The sequence below is a fragment of the Pogoniulus pusillus genome, chromosome 17, assembly GCF_015220805.1.
Source record: "Pogoniulus pusillus isolate bPogPus1 chromosome 17, bPogPus1.pri, whole genome shotgun sequence".
Classification (NCBI taxonomy): domain Eukaryota; kingdom Metazoa; phylum Chordata; class Aves; order Piciformes; family Lybiidae; genus Pogoniulus; species Pogoniulus pusillus.
Genome location: NC_087280.1, coordinates 9,349,284 through 9,366,423, shown reverse-complemented (window position 1 = coordinate 9,366,423; position 17,140 = coordinate 9,349,284). Strand labels below are relative to the sequence as shown.

At 36.6% G+C, this 17,140-nt stretch overlaps 1 protein-coding gene across 2 annotated transcripts in view; it reads right to left on the bottom strand.

Annotated features, from left to right (window-relative positions):
• The window catches only part of NEDD4 (NEDD4 E3 ubiquitin protein ligase), a 54,200-nt gene that overhangs the window by 15,253 nt on the left and 21,807 nt on the right, over positions 1–17,140 (bottom strand). For both annotated transcript variants that reach the window (XM_064157564.1, XM_064157563.1), the window contains 7 exons: positions 6,580–6,630; positions 5,789–5,850; positions 3,765–3,867; positions 2,765–2,934; positions 2,059–2,176; positions 1,770–1,937; positions 20–82 (listed from right to left, as the gene is read on the bottom strand). In XM_064157564.1, coding sequence (XP_064013634.1) covers positions 20–82; positions 1,770–1,937; positions 2,059–2,176; positions 2,765–2,934; positions 3,765–3,867; positions 5,789–5,850; positions 6,580–6,630 — 735 coding nt within the window. The remainder of the gene's footprint in view (positions 1–19; positions 83–1,769; positions 1,938–2,058; positions 2,177–2,764; positions 2,935–3,764; positions 3,868–5,788; positions 5,851–6,579; positions 6,631–17,140) is intronic.

Sequence of the window (17,140 nt, the reverse complement as noted above, 5' to 3'; positions counted from 1 at the left end):
TTTCTGGAAAATGACGTACCACAGGGTGTGCAGGCTGCTCCTCAGCTCTGTATGTCTGCAGGCTACCTCTTCTGGAATGGTTCTTAAAGTAGTGAAACGACATATTAGTTACTGTGGCTTTAAGGACAGTAGCAAACAGTCAACAATGATTATCACACTTTGAAGTACAACATTTTTCATCTTGAATGAAGTGTCTTATTTGTTTCGGAATCTTAATGTGATAGAATATTTTTGAAACTCATGGTTTTAACAGTGCCAGAAACACTAAGTTCACAGTGCCTACTGCAAGCTTAAAAGAGAACAACACAAGAACTTGTGGAAAAGTTTTGAAAACCCTAACAAGAGATGTTTTGGCATGTATAATTAATTAGAACCAGTTACATTACAATAGAATTTGCAGTATAGAACTTGCTCTGTTATCTTGTCAGTATACTTGTAATGCCTGTAATATAATCAGAGATAACACAATTTTTCAGAGTAAATTAAGTTAATAATGAAAAGATCTGAGAGTGAAACATCAGCTGGAGAAGACTAATTCAGTCCCTGGCTAGCAGAAGCACCCACCTTTCTGCCTAGAGCCATACTTAGATCTCATCTGCTAAAGCTGAGCAACAGTATTTCAGCTGACTCCAGATCTTCTCTGATTATTTGAAGACTCTTTTCTTGTCTACCATATCCTTTCACAATATTTCAAAACAAAAGCACAAGTAATTTTTTCCCCCTCCTCTGGTGGGTGATGGAGGTAAAGGGAGGCAAGATTGTCAATCTATCAGGCTCTTGCAAGTAATTGGAACATCTGCTTCTTTGCTTAGGCCATACAAGTAGTCTGAAATAAGTTTTCTTGCTATCCATAGGATTCTGAACAGGAACAGTAGTGATACACTTGTACAGAAAACAGTCAGTTCCCATTTTACATTTGGAACAGCATTCTCAGCCTCATAAAGGCTACTAGTTTAATTAAATACCAAAATCTCACCAAATAAGATAAGAGGTCTGGGTCACCTCTGTAGACTTTCCTCAATGGACAGCAGACTCCTCAAGTCACATATCAGGTTACAAGGCTGTTTGTGGAGCTCGAGTTTCACAAGACAGCTGAGCTTACTTAATTGCTCACTATCACCAAAAAGGACAAGTCTCACTCCTGGCTAAGTACTCCTGCTGCTTCCCCTTAGCCACCCTAGTATTTATCAGACAAGGTAAAACTGAAACAAACAGAACTTCAAGAAAAAGAGAATAGCTTTTGGTTGGGTTTACAAGCTGAACAGACAGAAAGGTCAGGCAAGTTTCGTAACTGGCTCAAAGGGCTGTGGAACTGTATGAACAAAGTCCCTGTTTTCCTGCTATGGAGTCACTAGGTTTGTTCAGCGCAAGGAGAAAACTTTATCCCAACATTTACAATGAAAAACAAGTTCTCTTAAAAACTGTCCTAACGGAAAAAGTAATCAATACAGCACGACCTCCTCAGAAATAAGTTTTCAGGATACAGACAGCTTCCTTTGTCTGTAGTTTTCAGCAACACTCAGTACGGTACTAGAGTAAGGGGTAGATTTACAGACTGAAAAATAGTTCATGCAGGTCTGCTTTAATCTCAAGCAATAGCATCCTACAAGAAAAAAAACCCAAATTCTTACATTCCCTGCATTCAGGACTAAATTAAATATATAACTCTTAAATTAGTTATTTATGGACCTAATTATATCAGTGGTAGCATCGTGTACAAAATATTACAGGTATCTCTGTACATTAGAACAATCAGAAAAACAATTTACAGTGTAGGCTGCTGACTGGCCAGGAGCTGAACTTCCAGAGGTAGTAAGTCTGGTATTCAATTCTTCTGCAAGGTGAGTCTGCATATCACAATTACTCTGTGAAAGAGGTATTTGAAGGTTCTCATTGCTATACATTGTTGCCTCATCTTCAGTTATAATTTCCCAGCTCTTTGAAAAGGAAAAAAAAAATTAAAAAGTAGCAGTTCCAAACTACAGATAGTTAAGTCAAGCTTTGTGACTAGATTAAAAGGTTGCTTGCATTTCAGGAACATTTACAGACTGCTTTTACCTCAGGGGAATCTCTGTTGTCTAGATTTTCTGTATCCTCTGATATCTGTCGCCGATGAGTGAACACATGCTGGGCCTCCAGCTGCACACTACCAATATCTGCAACAGCTACATTGTCCCTGTTGGGGTGTGAAGGGAAGTCAGCACATGGTAGCTGTATTTTAGCTTTCAACAGTAAGCTAACAGCAAATATATTGAGCATGGTCATTTTGGCAGATGAAACAGTCATGAGCTACGACACTAATGAACACTGCTTAAAAAGAATAAGCATTCATGTCAACACAAAGTGTAAACTAATCTAAAGAACCAAATAGCATTTCTTCATTCATACCCCGAATGAAAACAAAGGAACAAAAAAAACCCATACAAAAAACTTCAAGAAAAAAAGCCCAACAGGTAAATAAGTTAATGCAGGCCCTACTGTTGAGGAGCAACCATGCTTGGAGCTGGAAACCAGTTTCCGTTACTACAGTTATCTTTTACGACTGCAAGCAGCTTCCATCAGAATGCCTACTTCACAGAACTGGAAGAGTACCATGCAGTTAAAATGACCACTGCCCAGTGACAATTACATGTAGACTTGAAGGACTAAGGAAACAGCTCTACTTATTCTCAAGCTGTTCACTTTCCAGTTCTCCTTGCTTTCAACATAAGTAGAGTGAACTATTTACAATTCAAGACTTGAATTGTCAGGCCAAAAGACATACTGAGCAGTTGGTCTTTTCCACTGGGTTCTTCTGAATTCATGATTGACATAGTAGGTCCTGCCAAGGATGTCTTGTCTTTCTTCCCAGCCTGAAGGCAATGGAGGAGACTCATCTTGCTGCTGTTGTGGTTGGCTAGCAGCATCTGGTTGGTCCAGTATAATCCACCCCGGCTAAGAGATATAATATTAAGTAAGTTTAATATTAACAAAGTTGGAAAAGTTAATTTCTTGAAGCACCCCCTATTTTAACTGAGATGCAGTTCCACTACATCTTAAGCTAGTAGCACTGGCTCTGAAATTTATTGTGCCTATGGGATGAATTATGCACGCAGAACATAAGCTCCATAAACATACGAGCATCAAAAGATGTTTGTTCCAGGAAAATAGACAGCATTCACAGAGCAGATTTTAGAAAATAAATTTCACTTAATACATATGCTGCAAACCAGTAAGATGAGCATATCATTTTGTAGCAGAAAGTTGCACTACAGCAAAGATGGTAATGCTAATTAGAGTCATGTCTTGAAACCACTGATCTAAATTGGATGTGCTTGCAAAAAATTACAAATGTCAAGCAGTTAGATCAAAATGTCCCTATAAATTGGAAAGAGTTGAAATCCTAAAACCAGCAAGATATCTGTCTGCCTGACTGGGGTCAAACAACATTAAACAGCAGCAGAAATACTGGGCAATGGTACATCCATTAATTCTAAACCAAGTAAGTTACACAGACTTATGGTAAGTCAGCACTAGAACAAAACCTGATGTACTTTTTGTTCTTCAGATGTACTGACAAAGCCAATTAGAAAAGTCACTTCCACATTGTTATGCAAACTTAGAACTTCTATTTAAGATACAAGCAATCACTTCTTATTGGTTTGTTTTTCCCTAAAGCACAATTTATAGCTGACTGATTACTAACATCCATTTTTACTGTAACTATCCTTAACAGATGAAGAGATTTGCCTGTTTTTTTGAGCAATAAATACATCTCTTCCCACCTCTAATTCTTCAGCCTGTTCTGTGGTTTCTTCTTCAGACCCATTGCTTTTAGGTAAATAGGTCATTTTTAATCTAAGGTGGCCTTTAACTCTTGATTTATGGCTGCAGAAGAGAAAAAAAAAAGTTCTTATTGCACACTTAGGAAACAGTTACTTGGAAATAAAATAAATAACTGAGAACACACAAGCAAGAGTGTTTAATTTTGTCCTACATGGTATTAAGGCTTTTCACTTCTGAGTACAACTTGTGTTATGTACCACAACTGGAGACCTTTGTTTGCAACTCAGTCTTCTGAAAACTTCCCTAGTATCTAATGTATAAGAATGAAGAACAAAAATATAAGAGTAATGACAATTTAATTTGTATAATTAAAGTAATGACTTTGTGCAGACAACCTATCAAACATTTTTTTCAAGCTACAGGACTACTTATCCTATAACTTTAAGTTATAGTAAGCTCATACCTATCAGTATCTGCATCTCTGTTTAGCTAAGTGCATCAATAAAACCCTGATAATATAATTTCCTTATACTGACTTAGTTTAATAATATCACTTGGTAAAAAAAAAAAAAAACAAATTATCTAATTTAATTGAAAAAGAAAAAAAAAAGTCCTGAATATATCACTAGTAAGTCAACTGTATACTTGCACATCATCTTGGAATGGGCTGCCCAGGGAGGTGGTGGAGGCACCGTCCCTGGGGGTCTTCAAGAAAAGACTGGATGAGGCACTTAGTGCCATGGTCTAGTTGATTGGTTAGGGCTGGGTGATAGGTTGGACTGGATGATCTTGGAGGTCTCTTCCAACCTGGTTGATTCTATGATTCTATGATTCTATAAATCTTACTAAAGTGAAGGTAAAAAGAACCCCAAACCCCTAAATCCCAGATCAATAAGGTCTAACACTCTACGCTCTTTTATGTATGTGGTTTGGGTATTTTTTGCAGGTGGTTTTGTTTGTTTGTTTTGGGTTTGTTTGTCATTGTTGTTTTGCAGGGGGTCTGAGTTTGGCAGAAAATGTGAATTAGATTCTAACATTCTGAAAAACATTTCAAATTAGACTATAAACATGTTTATTCAGATCATATTTTGGTTTCTGATAAACTCACAAGCCTTTGAAAGGGGAAGTAACCTGGCTTAACTTTCCAATGAAGCAATTAATTTCAGAATATTAACATATTAATAGCTCTTACTCATCTTGAGGTATTTGTATGGTATTAACCTTCCTACTAATGTTCTTCTCTGAGTAAATGCAAATATGAGCTAAACTGAAGAACATGTGTTAACAATACTAGAGTATCCAAAAGTGACAGGAAGATTTCCAGGCAGAAAGGTGCCCGAAACCTGTGGCAGTATCTCTTAATACAAACCACTGCCAAATTCATATGGTACTCACTACAAAAAGAGGTCATACCCTTGACTAGCAAACAACAAATGAAGTTAATTGATGTAGATACAACAAATAATTATTCTTTGTGCATTTATAGGATAGGGACTGTTAATTCAGAAAAACAGGAGATTAAAATTAAACTTGACAGCCACAAGCTCTGTTAAAACAATTGATGTGCTAAAAAACAGGAAGGGTAAAATACTTTTAAAATACTTTTGCTAGCAATGTGACTGAGAAAGAGGGATAGATCCCACATGTTCTGATACTACTTCTAAATTAGAATTGGCATCTCATGTATTTTATTTCTAAGGAAAACTGCTGAAAACTGCTCAGATTTAGGCTAAGAATCTACCTTTTAAAAACTAGCACGAAACATTTAACACTAATATCAGTGCCAAAGTGTTACTTGAAAATCCCTTGGGTTTAACTCTTTCCCAAACATCAAATAGCTTTTTAGTTTCACATTTATAGTTAAACAAATGCTGACTCTTTAGTAGAACAACAAATACTTACACCCTACTGATGTTTAAATTTCTTTGATTAAAACAAAACATATGACAAAATTTACCTATGTAGGTACATTATGTAACAGCACTGCTTATACATGAAAGTTTGTATTTTTATGTTCACTAACCTTCTTGGATGAAGAACAAAATCCTTAAATGTATATGGTCTCTCCATACTGGGATTTTCTGTCTGGAATAGGACATGTTTTTAAACAAAAATCAGTATCAAACTTATGAAGTTAAAGAAAATTACCAGAAATGTACAAGGAGTTTCTTTAAAGGCCACAGCATTTTAAAACTTAAATTATAGTTTTAGTTACAGTAATAGCAATCTCATCTTAATCTTCCTAATAAAATAAACTCCCCATTTCAAGGTAAAAAAAGAAAACTCACAACCAAACACCGCCCTCCCCCCACAAAACCCCAAAACTTTCAGTACATACATATATTAGTTTTTAAAGCAGAAGAATAAAAAAGTGTTACAACTGACATGGAGAAAGAGATTCTTGGTTTTCACATTAAAAAGAGCTATCCTAAGGGGGGTTTTTGTTTCAAAGTATTTTTTGAATATTTTCACATGAAACATCCATTTAAAGCCATTTCTAGCTTTAAATTTGTGGATAAAAACAATCACAAAAGAATCAACTCCGAGAACATCTCTGTTCTTATTCAGGAAAGTGAGAGTGTCTGATGGAACGAATTAACAGAGGTAAGCAGACATAGTTTTATAAATACACATCCCAGATACAAGTATAGAAATACATGAGGCATTATTAAAGAAAATAAAGCTATTTATTTCTCCAGTTAATATAAAACTATTTATGATCCACCAGAAGTTCTGCAAGTCTTACAAAAACAAGTGATTTTTGCAACTCTTTTTTCCTATTTCAAAACAAAAACAAACAACAAAAATACAGACCGGTAGCTGGTAAAGAGGAATATCCACTTGCCCAAGAAAATCATCTCGAGTCTATGGAAAATAAAAAACAAACAAAAAACAGAAAAAGTTTAAAGTTGCAAGCTGTTCTGAAAAGATTGTTCCAAAGCCTTGACAGCACAGTAACCCTTTCTAATAATTTGAAGACAGTTGTTATAGACAGTAAAACTTGTTCCGTACAGAATGAGTTTTGACTGACCCAGAACTCGAATCCCTTCCTGAAAATAAATGAAGTTTGAGGGAGCAGGGAGTGGAGATTTAGATTGTTTTTTAAATCCTATAGATTATTTAAATCATAATGCTTATAAAATGCAAGCATCAGTATCTCTACTAGAAACTCATGCTAAAGGGCCTGTTTCACTAATTGTCTCATGCAATACTTAAGCAACTAAACATTTATCAGAGATTAACAGAGAACTGAAGAGCTTCCTCCTAGGAGCACCTAACAACTTCTAAAGGCCTAGGCAGCTGTTTAAAACAGGCATATGTATAAATATCTTATTTTAAAAATACAGCTACTATAGAAAATAAGAGAAAGCAAAAATAAGTTTCATCTGTGACAAATGCTTTGCAAGTTTCAGCAATTCCAGCAGTTCCAAGACTGGCAGCAGAAGCTTCACATTTGCCATCTCCTCCATCCCCTGCCTAATACTCTTGCTGACATTAAAAAACTGCAAAAATTCATTATATCTATGAAAAAATGCCATTTGCCTACACACAGTGTAGAACTTAAGTAAGTGAAATCTGAAAGATTGTGCCCGGACTTGGAAGTCTGGACTGTCTGACTACAACTAGACTGTGAAAACAGTCTGCGCTCTGATTGCCTTCAGCCTACGCTGTAGTATCAGGGGAGGGACAGACAACAGGGAGTAAATTTCGGTAATTTAGGTAGATAATATCAGCAATAATTGCTCCCAACAGTCAAAGCACTTCACTTGATTCTTACAGGATTACCGAGGCATAAGCTGAATTGTTTAAAATTAGTGATCTGAAAGCCTTTGCAAACCTTCACAAAAGCAGGCAAATGTGTTGGTCATTTAACATGAGGACACATCACTGTGTGCTAAAATCAACGCACTAAAAATCTGGAGATACAGAACTCTAAATTTAATTTGTACTATGCATGTCTTATATTTAGATTTGAGCGGGAAGTGGAAATGAATGCAGAACACACACCAGTTTATCTCACCAACTCATGTGAGATAAGCTACAGGCTTCCATACCTGTAGAGTCTAAAGCTTCCCAGAACTACTAAAGGAAAACTTTCTGTATTATTACAAACCATAAGCTTCTGGAAAACTATTGCTATCAATTTTGCCTAGGAGGTTCTTTCTAAAATGGCACAGCATATTACCTTGAGTGTTAAAAGGCTTAATATTTGTAAAGCTCTTGGCAATCCTCAAGTGGAACATACCATTCAAATAAATTACTGGAATGTGGGACAAATGTCTGCTGTAGTTTAGAAAAATCTCAGAACGTCGTTATTTGTTACCAGCACTATTTTAATACCAGCTCCTGTTATTCACTGTATTACTCTCCTGTCTCTCCTGCTATTTTTAGCAGAGATAGCCTTGATAACCAACCTTTGACAGTATTTTCTCCTTCAGCCAGAAAGCAAAAATCCTCCAGTGAAGATTTTTGTTCATTTCTGAACAACTAACACATAGAGATAGAAGTGCTCCAGCAATGTGCCACACTATGGCAAGTTGACTAACTGCATCCAAAAATGCACCAAAGCAGCCTTTAAATGGACATCACACACAATAACAATTAAATGCCAATGAAGCTGAAACTCTCTGGATCTGTTTCACGACAGCAGGCTTCCCAGCTTTTTCAAGACAGACAAGTGGGTCAATTGTTTCTGTCAACTTATGACTTCTTAAAAGCCAGAAAACTCAAACTTTCTGTTTGCCAAACCAGAAGTGCATAAACATCAATTAATGATATAGTACACTAACAAAGAGACCTTTTATTTCACTATAGACAGTTATTAAAAACATGTGAGGACAGACAGCTGCTGTATACATTTAAGAACTTTAGCGCAATGCCAAAGCAACTGCTCAAAGAGAAAAACACCAAAAGAAAGTAAACCATTCCAAAACTCCTTTTCATCTATTTTATGTATACTTAACAATTCAGATTCTGGATTTTTTTTCTGCAGTTTTCACCAGAACTTGGTTTTAAACAAGACACGTTTATATGACTAAGCACTTAAGAGTAGTATTGAGAATATTACCCATGATTTATCAGGTTTGAAGACAGTCAATGTAAAGCCCTCCTAAACTGCTAGATTAACCAGTGCCTTTCAAAACAGCTCTAGTTTAAGACCACAGTGTTGAAATCACAGGTATTTTGTCCACCAACTTTTGTGACTTATTTTTGTTGGTGTTAACACATGAATTAGAACTTAAGGATATTTCCAGTCTTTTTTTTTCTGATTAAACAGACAGCTAATTGTACATAAGTCTCTATGGCAAAATGAGACAGCATACAGCTTTTATGGGAAGGAACATAAAGTATCAATTGAAACAGAAAAAAAGCAAACAGTGATCTGGACTATTGCCTCTTAAGAAAATAAGAGCTCAATAGATCCCTTATATAACCAACATTCTTCTTGCTTAAACACCCAAATATCAACGTTAGTTACAACTTCAATGAGAACTTAACAAAAAACAAAGAGCAACACAACAAAAGCAAATTAAAATATTTTCATGCCACACTGAATGTATTATTTGGTTCTCCTGAACTCTACATTGAGAAAAGTGAGCTTTTTTCCCTTCTATAAAATACTGCCAGCATATGCTATTCACCATGGGAAAACAACGGTTTCAAAAAAGGAAAATTCAAATATGTTAAGATTGAGCATCAGTGGATTCTAAAAGTAACATTTTCTCTGTCTTGCATAGCAATAAATACATAATGGCATGGAATTAATTACAATCCCAGTCTCCAGTATTTTTAAGAGGGAGAGGCAGATGGCAAGAATTTTTAATGACATGTTGCCATTTCTTTTTAGCTGGTATCTATGATCAACTGTCTATGATACTGAGATGCAAGAACCTGTCTGTATTTTCAAAATAGAGAAAATAGGGACTGTTACATCCATTATTATACAACATCTGTTTCTGCAGAATCTTGTGCCCTGCTGCTGCTTCAACAGCAAGGTGTCAACATAACATGCCTCAGCAATTTCACCATCTGCTCAACAGACAGCATTCAGAAATAACACTGAAGTTATTTTCATTAATTCTCCCTTGCTTCCAAAGATATTTTCAGAGAACTGCTCTCCAAGACCACAGCAGAAGTGTCATTTGTTTCTCCATTTATAACTTAGGAGTGCACATAGAACCAGAATCTTATAGATAGCTTCCTTAAAAGCCCATATTTAGTCTACAGTAATTGTATAACATTTGTATATTGCTCCACTCAATGTCTGCCATGAGAACTTGTGCCTAAAAGTTCATTAGCAATTCAGTTTAAGATGGCTGGAGTGTTTTTTCTGCATACAAGAACTCATTCTCACACAGGTCATAGAAAGACAAGGAGTCTTTGAATAGCCAAAGCATACTTAAGCACAGCACAAACAGAGAACAAGACCAAAGTTAGTAATGTGTATATTTTATTCATGAGGAGTTTGAGTTGCTTTTTGGTTTTAGACAGATGTGCCAAACAAGCTACCATATAAAAAGTAGAACTATGTATTACTGAAAGTCAAAAGCAAATTGAGATCTGGCCTCTTCTGTTAAACCAGTCAATACACAAAAAAAGAAAAAAGAAAAAAAAAAAGAAGCTATTTTGGATAAAATATATAATTATTTGCTATTTTGACAAGCTAGTCCCAGCATCACGTCAGTTAACTTCATAGTCATGTAGAAACACACATTCACATGTGGTTGTGAAAGCTTTTGTGCCACATCTCAGGACTTCAAATAAAATTCTTCAAACAAACTCCTGTACTGACAATTCCAGGTGCACTTTTTACCTTCACCAATGAACACCATAAAGCTTAAAACACCCAAAAAATGTAGAGTCTATCAGATGTTAAACTGCATGTAAAATTTGCTCCCTGAAAAGAGCAACATATAAACCAGATATGACAGGTTAATGGCACTGACTAATTAATACACTTAGCTTAAGGACTCAATACACAAACAACTTTTTGTTATTCAGAGCAAGAAGGAAGGTCTCTGCATCATGGTCTCACTCCAGGTGGCTCATTAGGTCCAGTATGCTGCTACATAGATGCACAAAATCAGGCTGGACATGGAATTTGCATTTTCCAGTCCTAAACATAACTTTGAGCAGTTGGCTCAGGCTGTACAAGTAACTGACCCTTTCTAAGGAGTTTTCAGTGAACATGGAGGGGCTGGATACAGGCAGAATGGTCAAAGTTAGCCCACCAGCTTTCAGAAGCATTCTTAAGTGTATTGTTGATCCACATTCTCAGGAAATTCCCGGTGCCTTTGCACCAGCGCACAGCTACCGCTTGCTGCCAGCCACACTGTGGTACCCCATGCTCTTCTGCACTCCACATGAGTCCTCAGCCCTACCGATCTGGAGTCCCTGGCCCTACCTATTGTGCTCTCCCGGCTCCAAGTCTAAATCTACTGCTGCCAGCTGTAAACACACAGATAACCCTGCCACAGCAGAATTTACTGGTTTGTCTTAAATTGTGCCGTGCTGAAGTTATAAATCCTACCTGTCCAAAAACAGTCTATGAGAACTGGCCTTGGATGCTTCAACCTCTATGACAAGGCAACAACACAAATAATCCACCCACAATTACTTCTACAACAAAAGCACTATTGCATTCTATTTCAGATAAGCTCAACAACATTTCTTACTGAAGTTTCATTACACTCCCCACACTAGACATGGGTTTTATTTGCCTGTAATTTGCTAGATGCTAACCACCATGGATTTATTTCTTACAAATTAAGTATCTGTCTCAAATCAAGCTTACTAGAAACAGTGGTTACTGTAAACAACTAAGGCAGAAACTCTATTAAAAATAAGCAATGTTTATAATAAATTCCAGAATCTTTTTTACTTCAAAAAACCTTCCTTGCTTTCACATTACTGAACAAGACCTTCTCTCTTATGCTAGGAAAATCACCAATCGCTAGAGGAAACCTCTAGGGCTAAAACAATCCAGTTCTATATTTCTTCCCACATTCCTCTTACTGAGTAGCTGGAGTGTCCCATTTGCATTTTAATATGCCCTAACTTCAACACCTCTAACAAGTTTGTATATAATTTCAGCCAGGAATTTGCTGAAGTCCTTCTTAATTCCTGCTTATGTTACAGTTGATACAGCTAAAAGCAGCAATTGCATTTATCTGTAGATTTTTCAGCTTACCATAAACTGCTGCATCAGAAAATAGTGATGTACTCCCTTGAAAGAGCTGATTGTAGACCCATTAACACTGAATTGAGCTGACTGCATTCCCAAATCAGTGTATTCTGCTCATCACAGGGTCAGTGAGGAAGAAAATTAACTTGAAACAGGGACACTTAATAGAAACAGAAGGTAGCTCCCTTCACACAAGGGTGAAAGTCAGTCATAAGCAAATTACTTTCCTGAAAAGGCCAGTTAGCTTTGCTTGCTTGCTCAGTACTTCGAAATCATCCACTCCTAAAAGATGATAAAACATGTGTTGGAACATAGAACACCACTCTCAGCCCAGGGTGAGGGGAAATCTTGAAAGAGCATTTCTACCACTTGATCCTAAACGGCTGAGCAGGCACCAAAGAGACTACCAGTCAGATTAACGCTCTCTGTACCCTTACATCCTTTCCCTAGTAGCGACGAAGAGCAGATGCTTAAGAAATTACAAAAGCAGCAGTTAAGAATAGTACTTCCTCTGCTATATTCTAAAGTTTTCAACAAGTGATCACAGACTTTCTGGTCCTGATGTTAAAATACATATTGAGAATGTAATAATCTTGGGCAGATCTTCCTTCAACTTACTAAACCTCTTCATGAAATCCACTTATTTTGGTATGCACAGCATCTTACAGCAGTGAACTCAGCAACATGTAAGAGAATGTATTTTTTTTACTGGAGTGGATTCTGTGTTTAAATTGACCTCCCCTGAGCTACAGTTTTATAAAACTCCCTGTATTTCACCTCTTTCCCCTCCTCAAAGCTGAAAAGCCCTTGGTCAACTTAGTGCCTGCTCACATAAAATTTAGCCCAATCTCATGGCCCTTCTTGCTGTATTTCTAGTTCTGTTACATTCTCCCTGAAGAGGATGACCAGAAATATGTGCATATGGATTTGTGCAACTCCATGCTGCTTAATTTTGTCAGTTTATTCCTTTCCTAATAAATCCTAACCTTCAATTTGCCTTTTAAACTGTCAGTGAGATTTGAGCTGACATTTTCAGCAAGTCACTCGCCATGACAAACTATTCCCTGATGAGGATGGGAGACCATTACCACACACGCATTGCTAGACGCTCTTCCTCTGCGTGTAGTACTTGGCATTCATCAACGCTGAGTTTCAAGTTGTCCATTCTGCTGTCTAGTCACTCACTATCACAAGATTTTTTTTCTGCAACTTCACAGATGGCAGCTTAATTCTCACTTTGCTTTCTTAAGTTTTAATTAGTTGTCATCAGTGAGGAACGTCAATGTGTGGAGATCATTTTCCAGAAATTTTGCTAAGGGTTCTTGTCAAATACTATTAAAAGCTCAGTGTCCTGCATTATCCAGCTCACCCATATTTGCATGTCATGGCTTAGTTGGATTTGCAAGACAAAACTTTTTACGAAACCAGTGTTTGGTCTCCCTCCCTGTAAACTGAAAATGTGTCATGGCTACTAATTCTATTCCACATACTCTTCCTTCCAGATTGGCCTGTAGCAGTACCTTGTAGTTCCTCTTTTGGTCATTTAAAAATATCAGCATACTACTTAGCACCTTCCTCCAGTAAGGGAATCTTAACAGATCAAAAGATTATTCCATATAGTTAGCATTTCAACAAATGTTAGTTGTTAAGGGCTTTTGTCTTATGAAACAATGCTTACATCACCATAACATTTTTTTTTTATGCTTTTGTTTAACCCAACATGTTGAACTCATTTCTCACTGACAGCAAAGAGATCTCAAGTCTGCAAGTTGCTTGGCTAGCAAAGACTAAAGAGAACTATGTTACTATCTTGCCTTGGGAACAAGTTTTACTGTAACACATCCTCAAAGGTATACTAAGCCTTAAGAGGAAATTACTACGGCTTATGGCTACATTGAAAAAGTCACACCATCAGTGCTGCCCACTCTCTTGACAGACCAAAAGGACATGAATCAACCTGAAGGCTGGGTAACTAAGTATTTACATAAGTTGTTTCAGAAGCTCTGCTCGGCATGGTTTTTCAGTTCTAGTTCCCCCTTTCTTTGATGTGAGAAACCTAAACTCAGTTCAGACTAAAAACAGAATGAGGTTAATCATAATATGTGCAGAACACAATCGAGTAAAACTCCTCTTCGATATGTATGTGTAATATCAGCTGGTGAGTACAAAGTGGTAGAGCTCTCATGTAAAGGGTTATTGAAGTATTCTGCTACAGCTTCGACACTGCTCCTCACAGCACAAACATATTCTGAAAGTTACACATAGCTCACTGTTGCCAAATACAACTTGCTAAAAGTGACAAGGAAATGTTAGTGATGGAGCCAATACCAAACACTATTACTTGACTACATCCTTTGCTAACACTTCCACACAGGAACTGTTCACAGTTAGTGCTGGCTGTAAGGTTTATCACATGCTTTGTGTGTAATCTTCTTTCTCCCCTCGAATAAGATTGCTAATCAAAAGCAAATGGGATGAAGAAAGGTGGAGAAGCTGTAACAAAAATCTGCATTTAAGCAAGAGGGAAAATAAATCAGTACAATTTATAAAAGCCCTACATGTAATTGTTATATAAGGGATGAAATCAGGTGCTTGCTTACAACTGATCATAAACAGTGTAATTTCTAGTTATATCCTTCAAAACATGATATACTGAGCAATATAAAAATTACTAGGTAATAAGGTTATTGTAGCACAATAGGATAAAGAGATGTCAGCTGGTACTTTGCTTAGTATTGCATCTATAATCTTTCTTCACCTGCCCCCTTTGACTCCCTTAACTGCATACAGAATTATTTTAAAGGTATCCAGTTGCTGAAACAGATTTTAAAGTACATTTATGATACTCATATTTTCTAACCAGCAGTGACACTGATGGGGGAGGAATGGCTAATGTCAACAGGGATGTCAGCATAACATTTTACTTGTTAAAAAGATAAACACTGTTTATGGTCTGCAGTAAGTTAAGCTGTAGTCACTGCTTCTGCATTACCCTCTACCTCTTAAAGTTTACATACATAAGATAATATGTAAACTATTCCTTTACTCACTTCTATCCTCCCAATTCATACCTGTGATGTCAAAGTGCTTTAGTTGCAGATCTATTTATACCCTAAGCAAAAAACAGATGCACTGAAAAATAAATTAAAAACAGAAATAAGAACTCAAGGATAGCCTTCAGTGCTGTAATCATGGACTACTTCTTCCTTCTGATTCGCATAAACAGAATTCCATTGTCTACTGTAGAACTTCTTCAGTGAGTTTCTATTAAAGATGAGCAGTGGTAAGTAGGCCATCACCACTCCACATTCTTAATTAAATTGAAAAACAATCCAAGGCCAGTTGTCACAGGAACAGAGCAGCTTGATTTTCTTTTTTTTTTTGTGGTTCTTTCAATTTTTTTTTTTAAGGTCAGCCTTTAACAAGCTGTTGATTATAGAAAGGAGGAAATCTGATATGAGGTGGATGAAGTCAAGTAGCTAGGCACGCAAGAAAAGAATTCATAGACCTTTCACTGCTTTGGACTCCAGAGTCTCTAACCAAAGCAGTGATTTGATTTCATGACTGCTCTGTACAGATAGCTGACATTACTCAATGCTACTCCAGTATCAACTCGTTAAATTTGAACCCAGACTCAGCATATCAGTATACTAGGCCAGACTAACTGGAGTCAACAGAAATATTTTGGGAGTTGTTTATTTTTAAATGCGTCACAATACACCATGATAATTAACTGGACCACATAATTAAATGATTGCCACAGAATCCGTTATATTTCTCACAAAGACTAACAGCAAACACAATAGCATTTACCTATTTTGTTCCAGTGAATTGCTGAATTGCTGTAAAGTCAGCTACAGTTTTTGCTTTGTTTGGTGGGGGAGGCTCTTAATTTTTTGACAACATATTTTATGGAATATTCTATAGGAAAACAATTTTACATTAGGACTGAAAGCATCATTTCAGGACTGAAAGTTTTCTGGTGCTGCATAAAGGATTCTGAAACAAGTATACTGCTATAAAATCTTTAGTATCAAGTTTTCTGATGTCAGAGATCTTTTAAATTTGTAGGTAGACATGGCAAAAATCTAAATATTTGCAAACACATGAAAAGTACTAGATAACAACAATCTGAGACTCAGACAATTTTTTTAGAACTTATCTCTCATTCTAGTCAGAACATGAAATCTTAAGAATTCAGGAACCTTAAGACATGCTGCCACATTAATACAGCAAAAATACTCAACTACCACAGAACTATGCTATCGAGTGGTTAAAAAAAGTTAAGTCTCCTTAGATTTTATGTCAATCCACCCTTAACACTAGTTCTGGGAAACTGAAACAAACTATTGCCAGTTCAGTGTCTTACAAGGTTTTCTGGAAATGTTTGCTAACAATCTAATCCTGAACTTGGATTCTATCCAAACTGAGTTTACTGAAATTGCCTCTGCTTTCTGCAGAGGGGGTTGGACTAGATGACCTTTGGAGGTAACTTCCAACCCAGACCATTCTACGACTCGATGTAATTCACTCAGTATAAAAATATAAAATACCTTACACATCAGCTGTCATGGATTGCAGAGGCTAGCAGTGCAAGTCGATGAAAATTGCACTTGGAAGTGCATGACTCAACATGTTTTCCTTTTTCTAATATATTGTTAGAAATAACTATATACAGACTACTTCAAAAATATCATAATCTGTTTGTGCTTGCTGTGGACTTTACCATCAACTGTAGACTTTGATTTTGGGATGAAGAGTCACCAAACAATATACACAGTGATTACCTGTGACCCACTGTGAGCTCTATAATGAAGCTTAAACACAGAATGCAGTTTTACAAGAAGGAAAGCACATCTGTCTTCAAACTCTAAGCAAAAGGCAGCACAGAATTCCAAAACAAGTATAGAAACATCAGGCATTACTCTGAGGGCAACAACAGACTGAAAGCTACAGGCCAATACCTCCAAGGTAAGTAGATGAACTAGTTTAGAAATGGCCTGTCATAAGTATAGATCTTTGGCACAAATTATTTTGCTCAAGCACGCACATTGGTTAAATTGTAGTAGTGTCAATTCAAGAAGAGTGAGATCTTAAAACAATTTTGGTAGGCATTAATTTTTGCACTTTTATCAGCATTCACAACTAATATAGAATATTCTGATCGTTCGAGTCTTCACAAAGTTATTT